Source organism: Gossypium arboreum, chromosome 8 (assembly GCF_025698485.1).
Source record: "Gossypium arboreum isolate Shixiya-1 chromosome 8, ASM2569848v2, whole genome shotgun sequence".
In the NCBI taxonomy this organism is placed as follows: domain Eukaryota; kingdom Viridiplantae; phylum Streptophyta; class Magnoliopsida; order Malvales; family Malvaceae; genus Gossypium; species Gossypium arboreum.
In genome coordinates this window covers 14,951,662-14,972,533 of record NC_069077.1, presented here as the reverse complement: position 1 = coordinate 14,972,533, position 20,872 = coordinate 14,951,662, and the positions used below count along the sequence as shown (strand labels likewise).

Genomic DNA, 20,872 nt, shown 5'->3' with positions numbered 1-20,872 from the left:
AAGAGTGCAAAAATTGAGTTCTACATGCCAGAGGTGTCTAATTGTTATGAAATTTTAAGGTACGAAAATACGTAGAAGCAATGTCCGCTAAAATCATATTGAAGGTCCTTAGATGGTAATTAGACCATTTTGCTTTAATTTGGACAAAAATAGACATGAGGTAAGAGAATTTTAATGTTTTGAGATAATGACATTTTGGTCATTTGATAATTAAATGAATTAAAAACCAAAAATCAAGCCAAATTTAGTCCATCTTCTTCATGCTTGGCCAAATTTTGCAAGGAGGACATAGCTAGGGTTTTTCCACTTTTCAAGCTCGACTGTAAGTCCGTTCTAGCCCAGTTTTTAGTGATTTTTATGTTTTTAAGATCCTTGATCTATCTATTTCTACCATTAATTTGAGAGATGATTGAGGTCTAGGGTTTGACCCATGTTAGATACTTGTCTATTTTGATGCCTAATGGTAGATTATGCAAGTTTAATGTTAGATAAACAACTTTTACTAGGTGATTTTTGATGAAAATGTCAAAAGGACCAATTTGTAAAAAGATTTCAAAATGTGTATAAAAGTGTGATTAAATGGAAAATGTGAGCTGTTATAAGCATAAAATGTGGTCGGCTAGGCTTGGGTCATGATGAAATTGAATAGATTTCATTTTACGAGCCTAGGGACTAAAATGTAAATATGTCAAAGTTTAGGGGCAAAAATGTAATTTTTTCATAATGTAAGTTTTGGACTGAATTGAGTAATGTGATTAATAAATGAGTTAAATTTTCTATTATAGATCAAGAGAAACGAGGTTCGGACTTAGATCGAAGGAAAAACAAAATATTTGATAATTAGGTCTATTTCCTACTATTTTCGTATCGAGGTAAGTTCTTATATAAATAATGCATCGTTATAATTATGTTTTAAATGCTTTACTATTGTATGAATTATGATTGACCATTTAGCATGTTCGACAAAGTTACGACTAGCGTAAAATCCCGGTTGAATCTTAAGAATAGATAAGATACAAATGTCATGACATTAGAGTTATCAAGACTATGTGTAAGACCATATATGAGATATGGAATCAAGACTATGTGTAAGACCATATATGAGATATGGCATCAATATGAGATTTCGTGTAAGACCATAGCTGGGCTATTGGCGTCGATACGATATCCCACGTAAGACCATATCTGGGATATGGCATTGGTGTGGTACTTTGTGTGCGAGATACCCGAGTATTCTTTAGTATTCCAAGTGGTTCAACGAGAAATGTAACGAGAATATCAAAGTTGTGAAAGACTATGGTATGTTGTAAATTAGTACAAGTATGTACATAAAACTCATGTTTAATGAGCTCTATATGTGATGAATCCCTCGTTAGGGTTGTGAATGAGTAAGTTTGATTATGAGATTTACAATGACATTTATGTTAATTTATTTCAAGTTAATTGTATGTTAAATGTGAGTTTATAATGCTTATTATTTGCATGGGAACTTACTAAGCTATATAGCTTACTCCCCTTTCTTTTCCCTTGTCTTATAGTGTCACCAAGCCAGCTTGGGGATCAGAGATTGTCGGAGATCCAGTCACACTATCAACTTAATATTTTGGGTACCAGTCATTTCAATATTTTGAGTTATGGCATGTATAGGGACTTGGTCATTTTGTTATGTGTCATAATTGAATTGGCCTAATATGTGGGCCTATATTGGTTGATAATTTATTTGTAAATGGCCATATGGTGTTGGCTAATATTGGTTTAAGTATATATATAAATATGCATGTGATGATGTTTTCATGGATGTGGGAAATTGCATGATTTGAGTTGAGATATATGTGATGTTTGTGAATGATTAATGATAGCATGCGAATGTAGTATTGATGTATTGGTTGTGGCTGATTTGGTTGAATGTATATACTTCGAATGATACTATGTTTTGTTGTGTAGGTTTGTGCATAGAAGGGTGACAATATGGCTTGGAAAATAGCCTTATTTTTGTTTACACGGGTAGACACACTCGTGTGTGTCTAGACCGTGTATGACACACGGCTTGTCCCATGGGCGTGTGTTCTGGCTATGTGTCCCTTACACATTAATTGTTGCAAAATAGAATGCTCAGTATTGAGCACACGGGCAGATACATGGGCGTGTTTTTAAGCCGTGTGGACGGCGCGGTCTCGAATACGGGCGTGTGCCCTGGCCGTGTAAAGTCTATACCTATTTTATGAAAAATTATGAAAATTAAATCAACCACACGGCCTAAGCACACGAGCGTGTGCCTTGGCCGTGTGACTTTAATTTGTTCATGGATGACAAACAGAGAGTTACACGGGTTAAGGACACGAGCGTGTGTGACCATACAGCCTGCCCACACGGGCATGTCCCGAGCCACACGGGCGTGTGGCTCTTAAAACATGAAAAAAAATTCAGTGTTGTAAAATTTTCTCAAAGTTCTCAGTTTAGTCCCGAACTGCTTCCAATGCATGTTTTGGGCCTCGTAGGTTCGTATAGGACAATATGAATGTTAATGAAAAGTTTTAAATTTGGATGGAAATTTACGTCTCGGTTTTTTATATTTGTGTTTAAGTCCGGTAATGCCTCGTACCCTGTTCCAGTGTCAAATACGGGTAAAGTGTGTTACATTTCTTCTTAGGGTCTGTTTGTTTCACTGAAAATGACTTTTGGAAAATGATTTTTGGAAAATGGCTTACTTTCCTGTAAAATTTAATATTTTCTAGTGTTTGGATAAATCCATGTAAAATATTTCCTGTTGTTTGACAGATTTCTTAATGGAAAAGTTGTTTTCAATGAAATAAACATATCTTTGAGATTTTCTTATCTTTTAATTTGTTTAATTGAGTTTATTTTATATCTATAAATTTATATTTTACATTGTTTTTATATATTTTAAAATATTTTATAAATTAAGGTTCATTACAATGCCATTTTTTGTTACATGATTACTAAGTGAGTATTTTTATTTAAAATGTGACATCAATAAAATTGACAAAAAATTTAACAATGTCAACAATTGGACTTGATTTTCAAATCTGAGAGGACTAAATTCTTAAAAATAAAAGTACAAAGACTAAATTGGAAATTGTGAAGAGTACATAGACTTATGATATATTTTAATCATTATACTACAAAACATTTATTATTTATATGTTTATGATTGTAATAAATATTTATTATTAAAATATTAATATTGGATATTTTCAATAATATGTTAAGAATATTATTTAAAATTATTATTTTTAAAATTTATTATTAAAATAAAATTGAAATATTAAATAATTTATTAAAATAATAAATTATATTAATAATTTATTATATGACTACATATAAATAATTAAATATTTATGTTTAATAATATTGAAAGATATAATATTTTATATTAAATATTTTAATAATTTTAAATGTTTTAAAAATAAAAATAAAATTATTATCAATATAATAATATTAAGCTTGATTTAAATTAATTTTATATAAAAATAAAATTGGCTATAGAGTAGCTCACTTTAAAAAAAATGACTTATATTTTTCAAAAAGGTATATCATCTTACAGGAAAAAATAGCTTATTTTATGTTGACTAAACTGTTTAAATACAGAAAATATTTTTCGTACAACCTTTTACATGCAAACAAGAAGACACTTAGTTTCATATGATTCATGTCATAGTTGTCTCCAAGCTATGATCCCCTTTCAGCTTTAGTTGGTGCTACGGTCACACAGAGTACTAATTATTGAAGAAGTTTCATAATTCAAAAAAAAAAAGAAAAAGAAAAAAAGGCAGAACAATAATTCAAGAAATTGCTGAAAAAGTAAAATAACAAAGCATTTTTCTTAGATTCGACGTTTTGCGTCGAAACAACACTGAATGGTGGAGCAGTAAAAAAGTTTTGTTATTATAAAACAATTCCTGCAACGTTCTCAATGGTTGAATCACCCTGCTTGATTTCAGACTTAATTATAAGCGGCAATAAGATAATTTTATCAAACATCATATTTTATGTCCCAAAGAAATTATAAGCAGGCTGGGCTTGAATCCCGTACAAGATAAAAGGCCAATAAGCCAGAGCCTTCATGTCCAGCGGTGGACAAACAATGTTCAGACTTGCATTTATAGCCATCGTCAAGACAACACTCAATCGGTGAAACAGTTTTTGTGTCCGGTTCACCTGCAAATTGTTGGAGCCCCCATGATGAACAGTGTAATTCTAGTTGGAACAGTTGAGTAAGCTTTTAATAAGGATTCCATGGACTGCAGATTAACAATATTGAAAGAGAGATAATAATGTTTGAACATCTAAATGTCAAATGAAAGCATTAACTACTGCTTCTAATAAGAGCAAGTCTTGGCAGACTAAGGTGAATATCAAGATGAGTTGTAGGTTAAGACCTATATAACATGGTTGCAACTCAAGTAATTTTGTTTTATCTGCAATTAGAAAATGTTGACAAAAATGGTGTGGGATTTCAATGGTGTCCAAAAAATAGTGTTATATCTATCTTATGGGTTATTCACATTAACCGCAGTACATATGAAGCTGACCGGACCGGACTGGACGGTTTTATCCACACTTCCAGTATATACAGGAAAACTACTAACAACATTTACAAGAGGAAAACGAGACTAGTTGCAGGCTCTTTAAAGCACCTTAGTGCCATTCTTCACTCATAAACTCAACTTATATACATTACTCAAGCCATTATACAAAAAGGAAAAAAATTGGAGGCCCATTTCTTGCTCCACGATCAACCATCTTCTTCAATGATTGAAACATGGTTCCAAGCAGGTAACTTTTTACTTTTTATCATTTCTTATAACATGACAATATTATAATGGACAAGATAAAAAAGACGCCATATAGTGAGTCTATAAACCACAGCACCATTTGGAGTCCTTGTATTAGACGATTGAAGTTGGAGGATCATCACTGTTGTCGTGATGCAATCTTTTTTGGACGGCTTTCACAGCCACTACTCTGGCAGCATTGGCTGCTTTGTTTGCAGCTGAGACAGCTTTATTCACTCTCTCATCAATCTTTGCAATGCTGTAAGCTTTCTCCGCTGCTCTCCGCGCTTCCTGTACAGAGGTCAAGAAATTATCAGAGAACTCATACACGAGTTACCCTTGAAACTGTAGGTTACTAGGTTATTTATAGTATTTAACATGAACAAGGCTTGCGAATTTCTCAGGACAAAGGGATAATATAAAAATGGTTAGCGGAGCCGAAGAAAATGATATGAAAATTACCTGAACAGCATTAAGGACTCTCGATCGAGTGACATCATGGGGGGATCCAAGATGGATGCTTTGTGTGCTGTGAACATCAAGAACCCCATGTTGCCAGTGACCAGATTGTGTCTCACCATTTCTGAAAGTGTATGTGCCAAATCCCTGCCTTCTTCCCTCGTGCCAGGCTCCCTCATACTGGTGTCCATTCCCAAATTGATAAACCCCAAATCCATGCATCTTGTCGGCGAAATATTCCCCTAAATATATGTCCCCATTTCTGCATTTTCAATCACAAAGTTGACCAGTCATTAAAATTGAAATTTATGTTATACATGTGGTTGTATCAGACAATTGCTCAATGAATGATGACAGGGCAGTAATTTGTTGAAGTTATTATAAGCATTCAAGGCGAGGAAGATTGGAAGTAGATGGACAAGCAACAATATGGAATACGAAACACAATGAATAAACTAATCAAAATCAAAGAGACAGCTATAAAACCAATAGCTACACTTCAGTCTTGGTTAAACTTTAAACAACAAATAAACTGCCTAGGATGTTACTGTTAGTAATAGATACCAAACATATTCCCATAATATGACTATTACCTAGAGACCAAATAACCCTAAGTCACTTGCTCACTCACCAGGTTCAAACTATTGGAAGTAGATGGACAAGCAGCAATATGGAATACGAAACACAATGAATAAACTAATCAAAATCAAAGAGACAGCTATAAAACCAATAGCTACATTTCAGTCTTGGTCAAACTTTAAACAACAAATAAACTGCCTAGGATGTTACTGGTAGTAATAGATACCAAACATATTCCTATAATATGACTATTACCTAGGGAGCAAATAACCCTAAATCACTTGCTCACTCACCAGGTTCAAACTAATGAAGATTATAATTCCAACAAGAGTTTATCAATGAATAAAGAGAGAAAAAGGGGAAGGTGCGAAGCTAAAAGTGAAGATTCCTTCGAACTCAATGCTGCAACTTCACTAGGTCAGAGTAGTTCACTAATCCAAAATAAGAAATTATAACTACAGCCTGGATGTCTGTAAGTATGTGAGATGCAACCATTGAACACAAGCTTTAACTACCACTTTCAAAATCTGTAATTGGAACGACCAACACCATATATAGATACACAGCAATACAGGCAAAGGCAACATGAAAATCTAATAATGGTTCTTCACTTAATCTATCCAAAGAAGGAGCAAGAATTCACCTGAAATGGAAATGGCCAAGCCCATGCTTTACACCCCACTTGAACTCCCCTACATATTTGCTGCCATCTTCACAAGTATGCACACCACATCCATGACAATGCCCATTAGACCACTCACCAGCATAAACATCACCTGTATAAAACCTATACACTCCAATTCCATGCCTCAATCCCTGCCTGTATTGACCGCGATATCGGCTCCCTTTGGCCCAAGTTTCCACACCATAACCATCATATTTCCCATCAATCCAATCCCCCTCATACCTTCCTTTCATGCAGTAATAATAAACCCCACTCCCTGAACATTTCCCTTTATGGAATTCACCTTCATATACATCCCCATTACTGTAAACCTGCACCCAAGTTCCCGAATTCGCTTTCTTCTCCGATTTTGGCTTTGATCCAATTGACCAAACAACAGGTTTTGAAGATTTAGAAGATGAACCTAGTTGAATAAACTTAGCAGGTAATGAACGAGCAAGAAGCAATCGAATCGAGGGCAAGCGAGGGAGTGCAAGATTAAGAGAAACCAAAAGGGTAACCGAGAAAGCAAGCAAAGCAAGAAAATTCAACACGAAAAACCGCCGAGGATCGGAAACCAAAAAGTAAAGCGAAGGGAGAGAAAGCAAAACAAGAAAACGCAAGTGGAAACAAAGCAAGCGGCCACGGTTCAAATGATGAACAAGTTTCCTACCCAGTTGTTGAGTATCAAAAGGAATAGCGAAACAAGCAGAACAAGAAAAATACCGAAAAAGAGGTAATCTTTCAGCCGTTTTGCAATGGTCACGGCGGTGGTTTTTGAAAGAAGAAAGAGTGGGGGAATGAGGAAGAGAATTGTGGGTCATTATAGGCCGCTTATGGGGAGTCGAGAGAAGGGCATGAGCTGGAGATGGGTTATTGGAGAAGGAGGGTTTATGATGGTGAAAGTCGGGTTGTTTATGATGATGGGTTGGTGTTATTGTTGGTGTTGGTGCTGATGCTGGTGGCGGTGGTGATGGGTTTGGTGATGTGGGTGGGAATGGGACTTGGATGGTGAGATTAGGCTTGTTTGGAAGGGGAAAATCAACCCTGTTTTGTGGGGTTGATTCAAGGTAGCTTTGGTGATTGAATTGAGAGCAAAAGAGATGTGGAGAAGTGGTTTTGTTGATGCATTCGATGCTTACTTTTCCGATCTCTTGTTGTTTGCCAGATTTCTTCTGATGCATTTACATAAACAAAACTGTCTCTCTCTCAACTATTCTCTTTCTTTCTCTGTGTGTGTGTATGTTTATACCATAAGTAAAACTCAAAAGTGTCGTTTTTGAAGGCAATTTCTGATTGTGTGTATGTTTTTTTTCTTTCTTTCTTTCTGTGTACTAATTCTGGGTTTTCGGTTTTGGCTTTCGATGTCTGGTTTTGACATTCTATTCAAGCAAACAATATTTGACAGGGTTTATTTGACAAAACACCCTGGTTTTTCATTACATTTTCTGAAATGCCATTGCGTCATTTTCCCATTTTTTGTTTCATTTTCTTTATTTTTTTCGAATTAACTAAAAATTTTGTATTTCGAATCTCATTATTGTCATTTACTTATCTATCATTAACTAATTAATAACCATAGTATTTTATTTTTTGAAAGAAAAAAAGGAATAGGCAATTTTGTAAATATCGGTACAATTAGGGGCAACTACATGGATAATGACGCTTTGCCTTGGCCACATCTCCAAGAAAAAACCAAAACCAGTTCGAAAAGGGACGCTCCTATTAGCGGTCAACCATTATGTACCCACGTGGCCTCTTACTTTATTCCACGTGGCGTTTCTTTATTTTTTAATGATTGGGTGAGATGCTTGCGTGGCATATCCTTTGTTTCTTATTCTGTGGCTATTTACTGAATTTGGCACCTTTATTTTTTTCATTCATTTTGTCACTCTTTTGTCCATTTCCTCACACCTCAATTTTAATTGGATAAGCTGCTGAATCAGGCACATATTAAAATATTGTTTCTTTTTTCCTTTAATCTTTTCTTGCATTTCTAAATTTGATTTTCTTTTTTAGATACTTCTCCTAAATTATTAACTAAATAAATGAGGAAACATTAACCAACAAGAGGTCGTAAAATTATTATAATTTTCTCGTTCTTCATGATTTTTTTTATTTACACTGTTTGTACTTGTCGAAAGTTATTCATCTTTTTTTTTTCTTTTTTATAATTTAAATTTTTTTCATAAAACAACTTTGAATGTTATAAATTTATGAATCAAAATCTACACAACTTTCTTCCTGATCTTTGACACTGACTACCAGATCAATTTGAATCTAATGTTTGTTCTTCTATTTGTCGATAGGAACTAATCCACCATACCGATCGTTGAATTGTTACTTAGAGCTCTCTAATCTAACTTTTCTTAAAAAGAACTTAATATCTATGTGACGACTTAAATAAAATTTTTTAAATAATTTTGTGATATTATATAACTTTTGGAGTTAAAATTATTAAAATGTAAGCTTACTAATAATTTAATGAACTTGGACATTTATAAATAAGGCTTTTTAAATTAATTTCATAACCTTAATATAAAACTAACTATTGTTTGTAAGGGAGAAAAAATGAATATATATATAAATATTATTTTTGAATAACTGATAAGTACAAATACCTTTTCTAAATAATAAATGTGTGTAAATACTCTCTTTTAGTCCTTGTCAACTTTGAAAATAAGTAAATTGGTCTCTCTCAACAAAAATTACAAAAAAATTTAAAATAATTTTAAATTTCAAAATATTTATAAAAATTTCAAAATTTATATATAAAAAGTTATGATTTCAGAAATTTTCTCAAATAATAATTTTGGAACCTAATTAATGATTCAAATTTACTATTCTCAAGTATTTTCTTTGTTTTATTTTGCTTTGAAAGAATTTCAAATATATATGCTTTTAAATTTATGTACTCTAACATGAAATTAATTATATTGTAACAATAATTTTATTTGATATGTTTAAAATTTTTAATTTAACTCAATTCGATTCAATTCAATTCATTTGGACTCAAATTTCATTTCACTCACTCAATTCGAAAAAAAAATTTCAAATTGAGTTAAGATGATAAAATAGAACTCGTGAACTCAATTAATTCAAAATTTTTTCACTTAATTCGACTCGGTTTGATCCAACGCTCACCCAAGAATATCCACCCATTAGTTTTTGTTACTTTACTCTTCTTAATTAAAATAATTATCTATATGCTTGATGTATAGATGATGTATACAGTGAATAAAATAAATGATGTCGTATTATTAAAAAATTAAGGTAAATTAAAATTTTAAACTATTTTATGATGTGCCTTGATTTATTAATTATATTTTATTTAAAATTTTAAAATAAATTGTTAAAAATTAAAACATCCAACATTTTCTCTATATATCACAAAACGCTTAGTATAAATTTTAAACTCGTTAAATTAACTTTATAGAAAAATTTACGTAAAACACACAAGGTGGTATTTGAATTTGAGACACTAATATTGTGAGACTTAGAATGGTCGAATCAATTAGACCTTTAATTTTCGATTCAAACTAGTTGAATTAGAGGACTTAACCAAATATAAAAAAAAGTAAAAAGAATAAAATTTTAACCCAATTATTTAATAGACGTTTAAAAAATCTTGACGGCCGATCAGGTTGCGCCACCTGTCTTTGCGGATCAGGTTGGAAATGGATATTGTTATTACAGAGATTGAGAAAGGAGGGGTAATGCATTTGATAATTATATTGTTTTGTGTGTGCTAATCTCATATCAATAAATTAATTCAAAATTGATAAGAAATGAATAAATCGGAAATCAAGAGTGTGAACATCTGATAACTGTTGTGAGGTAGTTTGTAACTGTCTCAAGTTATATAGTTTAATTTAAATTAAAAATAAATAAATATAAAGGTGAAAAAGAAACCACATCCAATTGACAAAGCAAATGGCTGGACATGGTTTTGGTCTTATCCAGGACGAAGATCCTCTCTCATCATTATTTTTATTTATTTCATGCACCTATCTTCTTTTAACATCCATTTCATATATTTCTTTTTGAGGGCATGCATGCATTTCACTGTTTTCTTATCCTTTTCCTATTTTAATCCTTAAAATTTGAGGTTTCCAAATATTTATGTTGGATAGATGATTTCGATAAGTGTTTGAAAATTTTAATGTTAGAAAATATGAATTATAAAAGTTGTTTGATATTTAGTGAAAATTAAGTGTTTAATGAAACTATATTTTTTGGTAAATTAATTTTTCTAAATTTTGAAAAATAAAATATCTTAAACATAGTCACAAATATAAAATATACAATATTATTGTTGCATTCGCAAGTAGAGAAAGAAAGGAAGAGAAAAGAGTTTTTTTTTTTTTTATCAAATTAAGAGACAATGAATTAATGATTTTATTCCTCATAGTTTCAGTATTTTGTAGGCTTTACATTAGCGTAGTAAAAAATTAAAGAAAAAAACTCTCAACAATTAAGTAATCCCTAAATATTAAGGATACTTTGTTATCCACCTAAAAAAATCCCAATAAATCTCAACGATCCCTCTTTTATACTAAAAGTGGATTGCATACATATTACTTGGCACCATCTTGATTTTCCAAAGTGCAAACACCAAGTCTTTTTTTTGAACTTGATAAATGATGCCAACTTGAGAGACTAGGTAAATATATCAACTTGATCCCTCACTTCTGCAATACTCTAGCTTAATTATTCCTTCATTGCTGAGTATGCTTGCTTCTTCTATGTAGCATAGGATTATTTGACAACTTGATGGCTAAGTTATTATCACAGGAAACTATTGTTTCTCTTTCTTGCTTGAATTGTAGCTCTTCAAGGTTTCTCTTAAGCTAAATAGCTTGATAAGCACGAGCTGAGCTCTCAACAAATTCAACTTATGTGCTTGATAATGTGACAATGGATTGCTTTTTGGATGACCATGAAATAACCCTTGCGCAAAGCATAAAAACATAGCCTAAGGTGCTCCTTATATCATCTTGGTCTCTTGCATAACCACTATTAGTGAAATCAACCAAATTTGACTTTTCACCCTTCTTGTAGAAAATCCCCAAATCATTAGTTCTTTACAGGTAACAAAGGATTCTTTTGGCAGTTAACAAGTGTTTTTAATAAGACTCATAGAATACATAATGTCTGGTCTTGTAGTAGTTAGTACATCAAACTACCTACAATTTACTTGTAAAGTGTGTTGTCCACCTTCTTCCCCTCTCATTTTTTATTTAGCCTTAAGCCAAACTTAGCTGAAGTGTTGGTAGAGTTGCAATTCATTCTTGAATCTATCCAAAATTTCTCCCACATCTTTTGGATAACAAAAATTCCACCATCAAATTGCATCTTGAGAAAAAAATGCATCTTTTGAAGATTAGACATTTCCAACTCATCCATCATAGGCTTCTTGAAATTATCAAACATGACACAATCATTCCTAGTAAAAATAACCTTGTCAACATATAAGCATACAATAGGTATTTCCTCATTATCTCCAATTTTAACAAAAAAAAAGCGTGTTCATATGGTCACTTTAGATACCCTACTTTAAAAAAATAAGCCTCAATATGACCATAACAAGCTTGTAGAGCTTGCTTTAGCTCATAAATAGCTTTATTCAATTTATAAACTTTATGCTCATTTCTAACCTTAATATATCTAGAGGGTTGTTCAACAAATACCCCTTCTTTAAAGTATCTATGCAAAAACGTCGATTTGACATCTTACAAGAAGCTAAGCCAAGAATTCTACATTGCTAATGCAATCACCATTATGATGGTGTCATGTCTTGCAAATGGGGCAAAATAATTTGTGTAGTCTACACCATACTCCTGCTTGTACCCCTTAACCACTAACCACTCCTTTTACTTGTCAGCTTCGCTATTTTCTTTTAGCTTTATCTTGTAGACCCTTTTAACACCAATGGTTTTGTGCCCTTAATGAAAATCAATTAGCTCATATTTCAATCACTTCAGTTTCAAATTACATTGCCTTTTTCCTTTTTGTTTCATTAACAAAACTTTCAAAACTTTTAGGTTACAATATGTAAACAATGCAAAATGAGTACATTGTCATTTTCTCTAATTTTGGTTACCTCATAATCTTGTATCCAAGCAAACCTTCTTCAAACATAGTAAAATGCTTCAGCTGCTACACTATTTTTTTTCCTCCTTATGTTGGCAATATTTCAATGGCTAGTGGAGAAGTATTCTCAAACATTCGTGCTTCTTCAACTTTACTATCACAAAGAACTTGAGTAGGTTGTTGCTTGTCCCAATCCTACGTGTTCTCTTCATTAAACACAACATCTTAACTGATCAAAACCTTCTTTTTGAAAGGATTAAACAAATATGCCTTTAGCATTTCACTAATACCAAGAAAGACACACTTCTCACCTCCATTATCAAACTTCTAAAGCGGTCTACTGGTAATCTTATTCCACTCCAAGCCTCATCTGAAGTCCCATCTCGAAGAGCATGAAAGGGATTTCTATTCAAGTTGTGGATGCTCCAATTTACAACTTTTGGCCAAAGCACTTATAAAACTTTCCCTCTTGATAGCAAGTTTCAAACCATTCTGAGAATGATTCTATTTTTTCTTTTTAATACACTAATTTGTTGTGGTGTATAAATAGTTGTGATCTCTCTTTGGATGTGTAACATCCTTAAAACCCCTTAAATCGTGAACATGGTTGGTTCGAGAATATATATGAGTTAGAATTTTTTAGAATTTTTGAAGTACATATAATATGAATTAACAATGTTAGTAAAGAAGGTATAGGGATACAAGAGGGAATTAAAAAGACTCATGTGTTGAGTAAAATAAATTTGAGGTATAAATTAAATTGTAAGAAAGCGAAAAATGTTGGGGTAAAAGTGTAAAAAATAAAAGATAAATGATTTAATTGAATTGAGTGGAAAAAGAGGAAGAACTAAAAGTCTAAATATACCAAGCGAGTGTCATGAATTGTAGATGAAATTGTAGTGATTGATAATGGGCAAAATGATCTTTTCTTAAGTAGATTTTTAATGATATTTTAATAGTTTAATTATTAAATTAATAGGATATTTTTATGGAAAAGTGTCGAAAACTCATCCATCTTATTCTCCATCTCACACGATCACCATTCATGAAAGTAAATGTTTGCATTTTCTTCCAATTTGGTCCTTTTCCACCATAATCATCAAATTCAAGCTAGAAACCATCAAAATTCCATAGAAATCCTTAGTGATATCAAGAATACAACATCACAGTAAGGTGATTTTCAAGTGAAGAATATGTGTGTTCATGTTGGAGGAGAGAGAAAATCAAAAGTTTGAAATCAAGAGAACAATGTATGAATATCAAGATTTTATCATGTTTTTAAGTTTAATCTTGCTAGAAAAGTATAAAAATGATGTTAGTAAATATTTCTCATGGAAAGTTTTATGTTTTTAACATGTTGAAGAAAGAATTTGATAAAGTGAATCAAATGATAAGGAAAAGGGGAAAATAAGTGATTTGAGGTTGGTGATAGGTAAGTACCTAGAATTATTTTGTTAACTAAGGATTAAAATGTAAATTTTATAACAATTGTGGTAAACTAATATAATAAGTGTAAAATAATTTGATATGTGAAATAATATATAATGATAGAAGGCTTAATTAAAGTGTAATATGAAAGTGAATTAAACATAAAGTGATGTTAAAGTGAAATTATAGTAAATATTAAATTGTGAACTTTGTGAAACTTATAATTGAAATGAGAGAAGTAAAGTGCATAAAAATTTGATATGTGAAATAAGATATTATGATTAATTATTTGATTAAAGTGTTAAGTGATAGTGAATTTGAATGAAAGGTGAAATTAGAAGGACATTATAATAATTTTGAATTTTCATAATGTTAAAAATTGAATAGCAAGGTATTTAGAAATGACTATAAGTATTAAAAATGTTGAAATAAATTATTCGAGTGAAGTATTACATGAAAAATAATTTATTTAAAGTGACTAAGTAGTGAATATTGAACTTCATGGTAAAATGGACTAAATTAAAAAGTATGTGAAAGTTTTACGTATTATCATTTGACAAGTGAAAATGATGTAGAAAGTACCAAATATATGACATATTATGGACCAAGAATTTAGTGAATAAAATCTCTTGATTCTTGTAATTGAAACTTACAATTATTCTTTAATTCATGAAAATGAGGACTAAATTGAAGAAGTGAAAAAATATAGTGAAATTATGAAAATTGTGGAACATTACATTCATGAATAAATAATGTAAAGTCGATGATATTCGAATGTCTATGTAAACTAGTATTGTAACACCTCTAACCCATATTCGTCGCTAGAACAGGGTTACGGAGCATTGCTAGAATTTACGGATCAAATACAGTTATTTCATATCATTTAACATTCATATAAAAAATCAATCATACTCAACCATTTTGTCCCTTACATGAGCCCTCGAGGCCCAAAATATGCATTAGAAATAAGTCAGGACTAAACTGGGTGCTCAGAGAATTTTTCTCTAAATTTTAAAATTTTCACTAAGTGCAGGGGACACATGCCCTTGTGGCCAGGCCGTGTGGCTCACACAGTCAAGAGACACGCTCGTGTCTTAGGTAATGTGGGCATTCGGAGTAGGGCACATGGCCGTATCCCAGCCCATGTTCGTGCCCGTGTCATTCTCTGACTTATATCACACGGCCAAGCCACTCGCTTGTGTACTAGGCCGTGTGAGCAATTTAATTTGCATAAATTAGGTGTAGGGGTCACACGGCCAAGCCACACACCTGTGTGCTAGGCTGTGTGGATAATTTTGAGCATTCTGGTCCTAAATTTTTAAGATGTAGGGGACCCATGACCAATCCACATGCCCATGTGCTAGGCCGTGTGTCACACACGGCTGAGACACACGCCTGTGTCTCTACTAGTGTGGACAAAAATAGACTATTTTCCAAGCCACATTTCTCACCCAAGTTGTCTTCCACCTATATCAACACTTTGATATATTCACAAGGCAATACTAATCATTCAAATCAAGCCAAAATCAAGTCCTAGACAAGTCAATTTATCACATATATCTTAGCATTCACTTTTACCTTGATGATTAAAACATATATTTGCTTACTTATACCAAAAATACTATTTCAATCTTTTTATCAACATGCTTATAAACTACCTATTATTCAACCACACCAAACACATTTCAAGCATAATAAAATCACACATATATATATTTACATCAAAATATGTTCAACATAAGCCATACCATTGGCAAATCACAACCAAACACATTCGTGCCATCATTTAGGCAAACTTAGCCTATACATGCCATTATACCCAAAAGAAATTTTGTTATTTATACCGAAACGAGCTAAAGGATAGTGTGATGTTGCTCCGATCGGCTTCTAAACTTTACGAGCTTTTGATTTACTATAAAACAGAGGAAATAAAACAGAGTAAGTATTTAATGCTTAGTAAGTTCGTATAATAAGAAATTAACTTACCATTCATTTTCATTAAAATAAACATACAAAATGCATCCAAGCAATTAGGTTAATATCCTAAACACACCACTTCACCAAACATGTTAGTCAATCATTTCACATGAATATCAAGAATTGCTTATGAGCTTATCAATATCAAATTCCATGTATTCCGTGTATATACAAGTAACGATTCATTTTAATTAATTAATTTTCTCATTTCAGGATTTTGTCCGTTGAATCATTTAAAATATCGATGGATACCTGGGTAGTATACACGAAGTGTACAAATCTAAAATCCATCAATTCATATTTGTGAATGCTCATACGAGCACATAAATGAGAAGCTCTTTTGAGCTATATAAAAAGAAGATCATGTGTGCCATGTAACGGGAAGCTCATAAGAGCTGTAATCGGGAAGCTCATGTGAGCCAGTATAGGGAAGGTTCAAGCGAGCCATTATCGAGAAGCTTTGGAGAGCCATTAACGGGAAGCTCACAAAGAGCCTTTAATCTGGAATCTCTCGAAGAGCCATATATCGGGATGCTCATAAGAGTTACGGTGTTTCCACAACACATGTAGGATCACAACCAATCGGGATGCTCTGAAGAGCTATTAACAAGAAGCTCGCAAGAACCATATAACGAGAAGCTCATGAGAGCTAGTAACGGGATGCTCTTTCGAGATGTGGTATGCCCGAAACACATACAGGACCATAACTAATTCGGGAACCTTGTATCCATCGAATTTCATTTGTCCAATTGGGACTTATTACTTGATGATCATTGTCGGGTATGTAATCAATTTTCATAAACATAGCAATTATACATTCACATACACACAATTCAATTTAAAATATATAATTATACAATTTAGTTACACGAACTTACTTCGAAAATGTTCGTACACACAAAAGTTACTAATCCACTACTTTATCTTTTCCTCGATTTAACTTTGTATTTGATCTATGTAACACCCCTAACCCGTATCCGTTGTCAGAATAGGGTTTCGGAGCATTACCAAAACTTTCAGAACATTTTACAAATAATTTATGTAAATTACTATTTATTAACCGAGATCATTTAAAACGTCCTTTAATTGGACCTTCGAGGCCCAATACGAGCATTAGAGTCGAGTCGGCACTTAATCTGGAACTCTAAGAATTTCTCGCAACATTTCAAAATTTTTCCAAGGTGTAGGGCTCACATGCCCGTGTGGTCCAAGGGACACGCCCGTGCTGGAGGCCGTGTTTGACACCGTGTAACTCTCTGACTTGTGCACACGGACGTGCCACACACCCGCTTGCTAGGCCGTGTGGTTAATTAATTCATTTTGAATTTAGGTGTAGGTTTCACACTACCAAGACACAAGCCCGTGTCTCTACCCGTGTGCTCAATTATGAGCATTTTGTTCCTCAAAAATTTAAGGTGTAGGGGACACACAACCTAACTACACGCCCATGTAACCGGCCGTGTGTCACACACGGTCTAGACACAAGCTCGTGTATCTGCCTGTGTGGACAAAATAAAGCCATTTCTAGCTTCATTTCTCACCCAAAATCACACCCATGACCTGTACTTGAATAACACATCCAAATACCAACCATTTCAAGCATTCAAATTAAAAAAATTCTATCATTCAACATGATATACCATTATATGCATACATGTTCATATTCTTGCCTAGGTTTAATCCGTATGATAGGCATGATTTGATCAACTACTTAACACATATGTAGCTATCATTGTATGACATTACAAATATATCAAAACAAACCATTACTAGCCATTCCAATGGCTAGATTACAAGTATCATTTACATTTACATGCCAACATGGCCAAGATAACCTATACATGCCATTACAACCATAATTGATTTACCATAATATATTGACATGGGTCGATGGTTAGTGTGAGTGATCTCCGCTGAGCTTCCAATCTAACGAGCTTCCGCTTTACTCTAAAACAGGGAAATAAAACTAAGCAAGTATAAAGTGCTTAGTAAGTTCGTATAACATGGTACTTAACTTACCATTCATTCTATTTTGAGGTAACTATGTAAGGCAAAATCACTCAGTTTGATATCAAGCTTTACACACATCCTCATTGCCCTTGTTAGTCAGATATTCCATGTTAACATCAAAACATATACGGGCTTAACAACAATCAAGTTTCCAAGCACATATGCTTTCCACAACATGTATTCATTCAGCATGTATAATTCATTTTATTATTTCAACTATAATTTCATAATAGTTCATTTCGAGTTCACATTATTTCATATCAGAACTTTACTCATATTATTCAGAACATAAAGGTCACGATTAGTACACTCAAGATGTACAAGTCTATAATCAATAATGAACATGTATTTATCAAATAAAGTCCATGTACAAATATCATCATCTCATGTTTTCATATATCATATGTCATGTATCATCATTTAATTTCAGCCGGATATGTGTAATAACTCATTTCTTATCCATATCTTTTCATATCAAGATTTCTACCTGTTGAATTTATCTGTAATATCAATGGTTACACAGGTAATACACTTGAGGTGTACGAATCAAAATCCGTCAATTCATGTCCAATGGTACTCATAGGGTGTTATATCAGAGAGTACACTCTCGAGCCACACTTGTATACGACAGGATTACCAGTCCAAGCTAAATTCTTTTTATGACATATGCTCTAAAGAGCTTGATCTGGATTACCTGTCCGGGCTAAATCCTTTCATAAATGAGGTCAAAAGGATTACTCGTCCGAGCTAAATCTCGTCAGTAACAAATGCAAGACCTCATTCATTTCGAGAAATCTCATATCCATCGATATTCATTTATTCAACGAGATTTAAAATTTTCAAGCATTTCCTAGCATATAATTATTTCATACATCTATAACATTCATATAATTTAAATGATCACATTCCACATTCGTTTCAAGCATAAAAGTAACATTTTTCTCGTTTATCCTTTATTGGGCATTTTTGTTAATCGGGCTTTGTCAGGTATATTTTCAACGTCATATACGTATATGATATTTATACAATTCATAAACACAACACTTAACTCAAGCATAAAAAATATAAAATTTAGTTACACGAACTTACCTTGACAATTGTTCATGTACGAAAAATCGACTAATTCGACCTTTTCCTCTTTTCCTCACTCTAGCTCTAAATTTGGTCTATCTGGATCTATACGAGTAAATTTGACATCAATTTATCATATTTTATATGGACTCAATTTTTATCCTATGAAAAATTACCATTTTACACCTAACTTTTCCATAAATTCCCATTTCGTCCCTAGGCTCGGAAAATGAAATTTATGCAATTTACTCCATATTCCAAGCCTAACCAAAATTTATGTACTACATTTACAGCACATACATTTCACAAATTTTAGAATTTTCTATGGTCTTTACCACTTTTTCATTTTAGTCCCTAAATCAAGTTTCCATAAAAAATTGCTTTGTAAAAGTTGTTTATCTATCAACAACCTGTCATTTTCTACCATAAATTTCATATTTCCAGCATATTCATCCATGAACCAAATTTCATACTTTGATAACTTTTCAAATTAATCGCCCAAATAGATAGATTAGACTATCTCGGTTTCAAAAATATAAAAATTACTAAAAACGGGGCTTGATTACTTACCCAAATAAGCTTGATAAGTCTTGTTCCTCTCTCCTAGGGTTTCCATAAAAATATTTGGAGAAGATGATATGAAATTGTTTTCTTTTTCATTTAGTTAAATTGTCATTTAATAACTTTTCATCTTTCCAGTTTAATCATTAGCCTTTTTTTTTATTTTTCCATAGATGAGTCATACCAAAATATCTACATACTTTATTTAATGGTCTAATTACCATATAAGGACCTTAAGTTTTGAATTCCATAGCTATTTGATCCTTCTAGCTACTAGAATCTAACTTTTGCATTTTATGCGATTTGGTCCTTCTCGTAATTAAACACTTACTCAATAATATATTCTTATCAGAATTATCACATGATGTCTATCATAATATGGACCATATAATAAAATAAAAATAAATTTTGTTTTTTTGCTCGGATTTGTGGTCCCGATACCACTGTTCCGATTTCACCGAAATTGGGCTGTTACAATCTATCTGGATCTATAGGAATAAATTTAATATCAATTTAATAAAATTTACATTCAATTCAATCCAATTCACATCTTAGGAAAAATTACCATTTTGCCCCTATACTTTTAATTAATTCTAATTTCGTCCCTAGGCTTGGAAAATTAAATTCATGCAATTTAATCTTTATTCCAAGCCTAGTCGATTTTTTTTTTACATTTAACAATAATAGTCCATGTATTTCACAAAAATTATAATTTTTCCATGAATTTTACACATTTTTAATTTAGTCCATAAATCACAGTTTCATGAAAATTTCCTTTACAAAAGTTGTTTATCTATCAACGACCTTTCATTTTCTACCATAAAACTTCATAATTCATGCATACTCATCCATGGAAAAACTTTAATACTTTAATAACTTTTCAAATTAATCCCCGAGATAGCTAGATTAAGTTATTACGATTTTGAAAATATAAAAATTACTAAAAACTGGAAAAGAATACTCACCTAATTTAGCCAAATAAGTTTGTCTTCAAGATTTTCTAGCTAGGGTTTCCATGTATTTTTAATTTGGGGAAGATGATGAAATAAGATGATATTAGATTTTTATCATATTTAATTATTTCTATTTCCAATTTAGTCCTTTTCTTTATTTAATTTTCCATGGATGAATCATCATATTTATCTACTAACTTCTCTTAATGGTCTATTTTCCATATAAGGACCTTAAATTTTGGAATTCCATAGCTATTTGATACTTATAGCTACTAAACTCA

At 32.2% G+C, this 20,872-nt stretch overlaps 1 protein-coding gene across 1 annotated transcript; it reads right to left on the bottom strand.

Annotated features, from left to right (window-relative positions):
• Nucleotides 1-4,481: 4,481 nt before the first annotated feature.
• Nucleotides 4,482-8,024, bottom strand: LOC108467865 (uncharacterized). Its single transcript, XM_017768678.2, has 3 exons — nt 6,478-8,024; nt 5,259-5,517; nt 4,482-5,087 (listed from the first exon to the last, which is right to left on the bottom strand). Exons 1-3 carry the CDS (start codon nt 7,680-7,682, stop codon nt 4,911-4,913), a joined length of 1,641 nt encoding a protein of 546 aa, XP_017624167.1. The 5' UTR covers nt 7,683-8,024; the 3' UTR covers nt 4,482-4,910.
• Between the last annotated feature and the right edge of the window lie 12,848 nt (nt 8,025-20,872).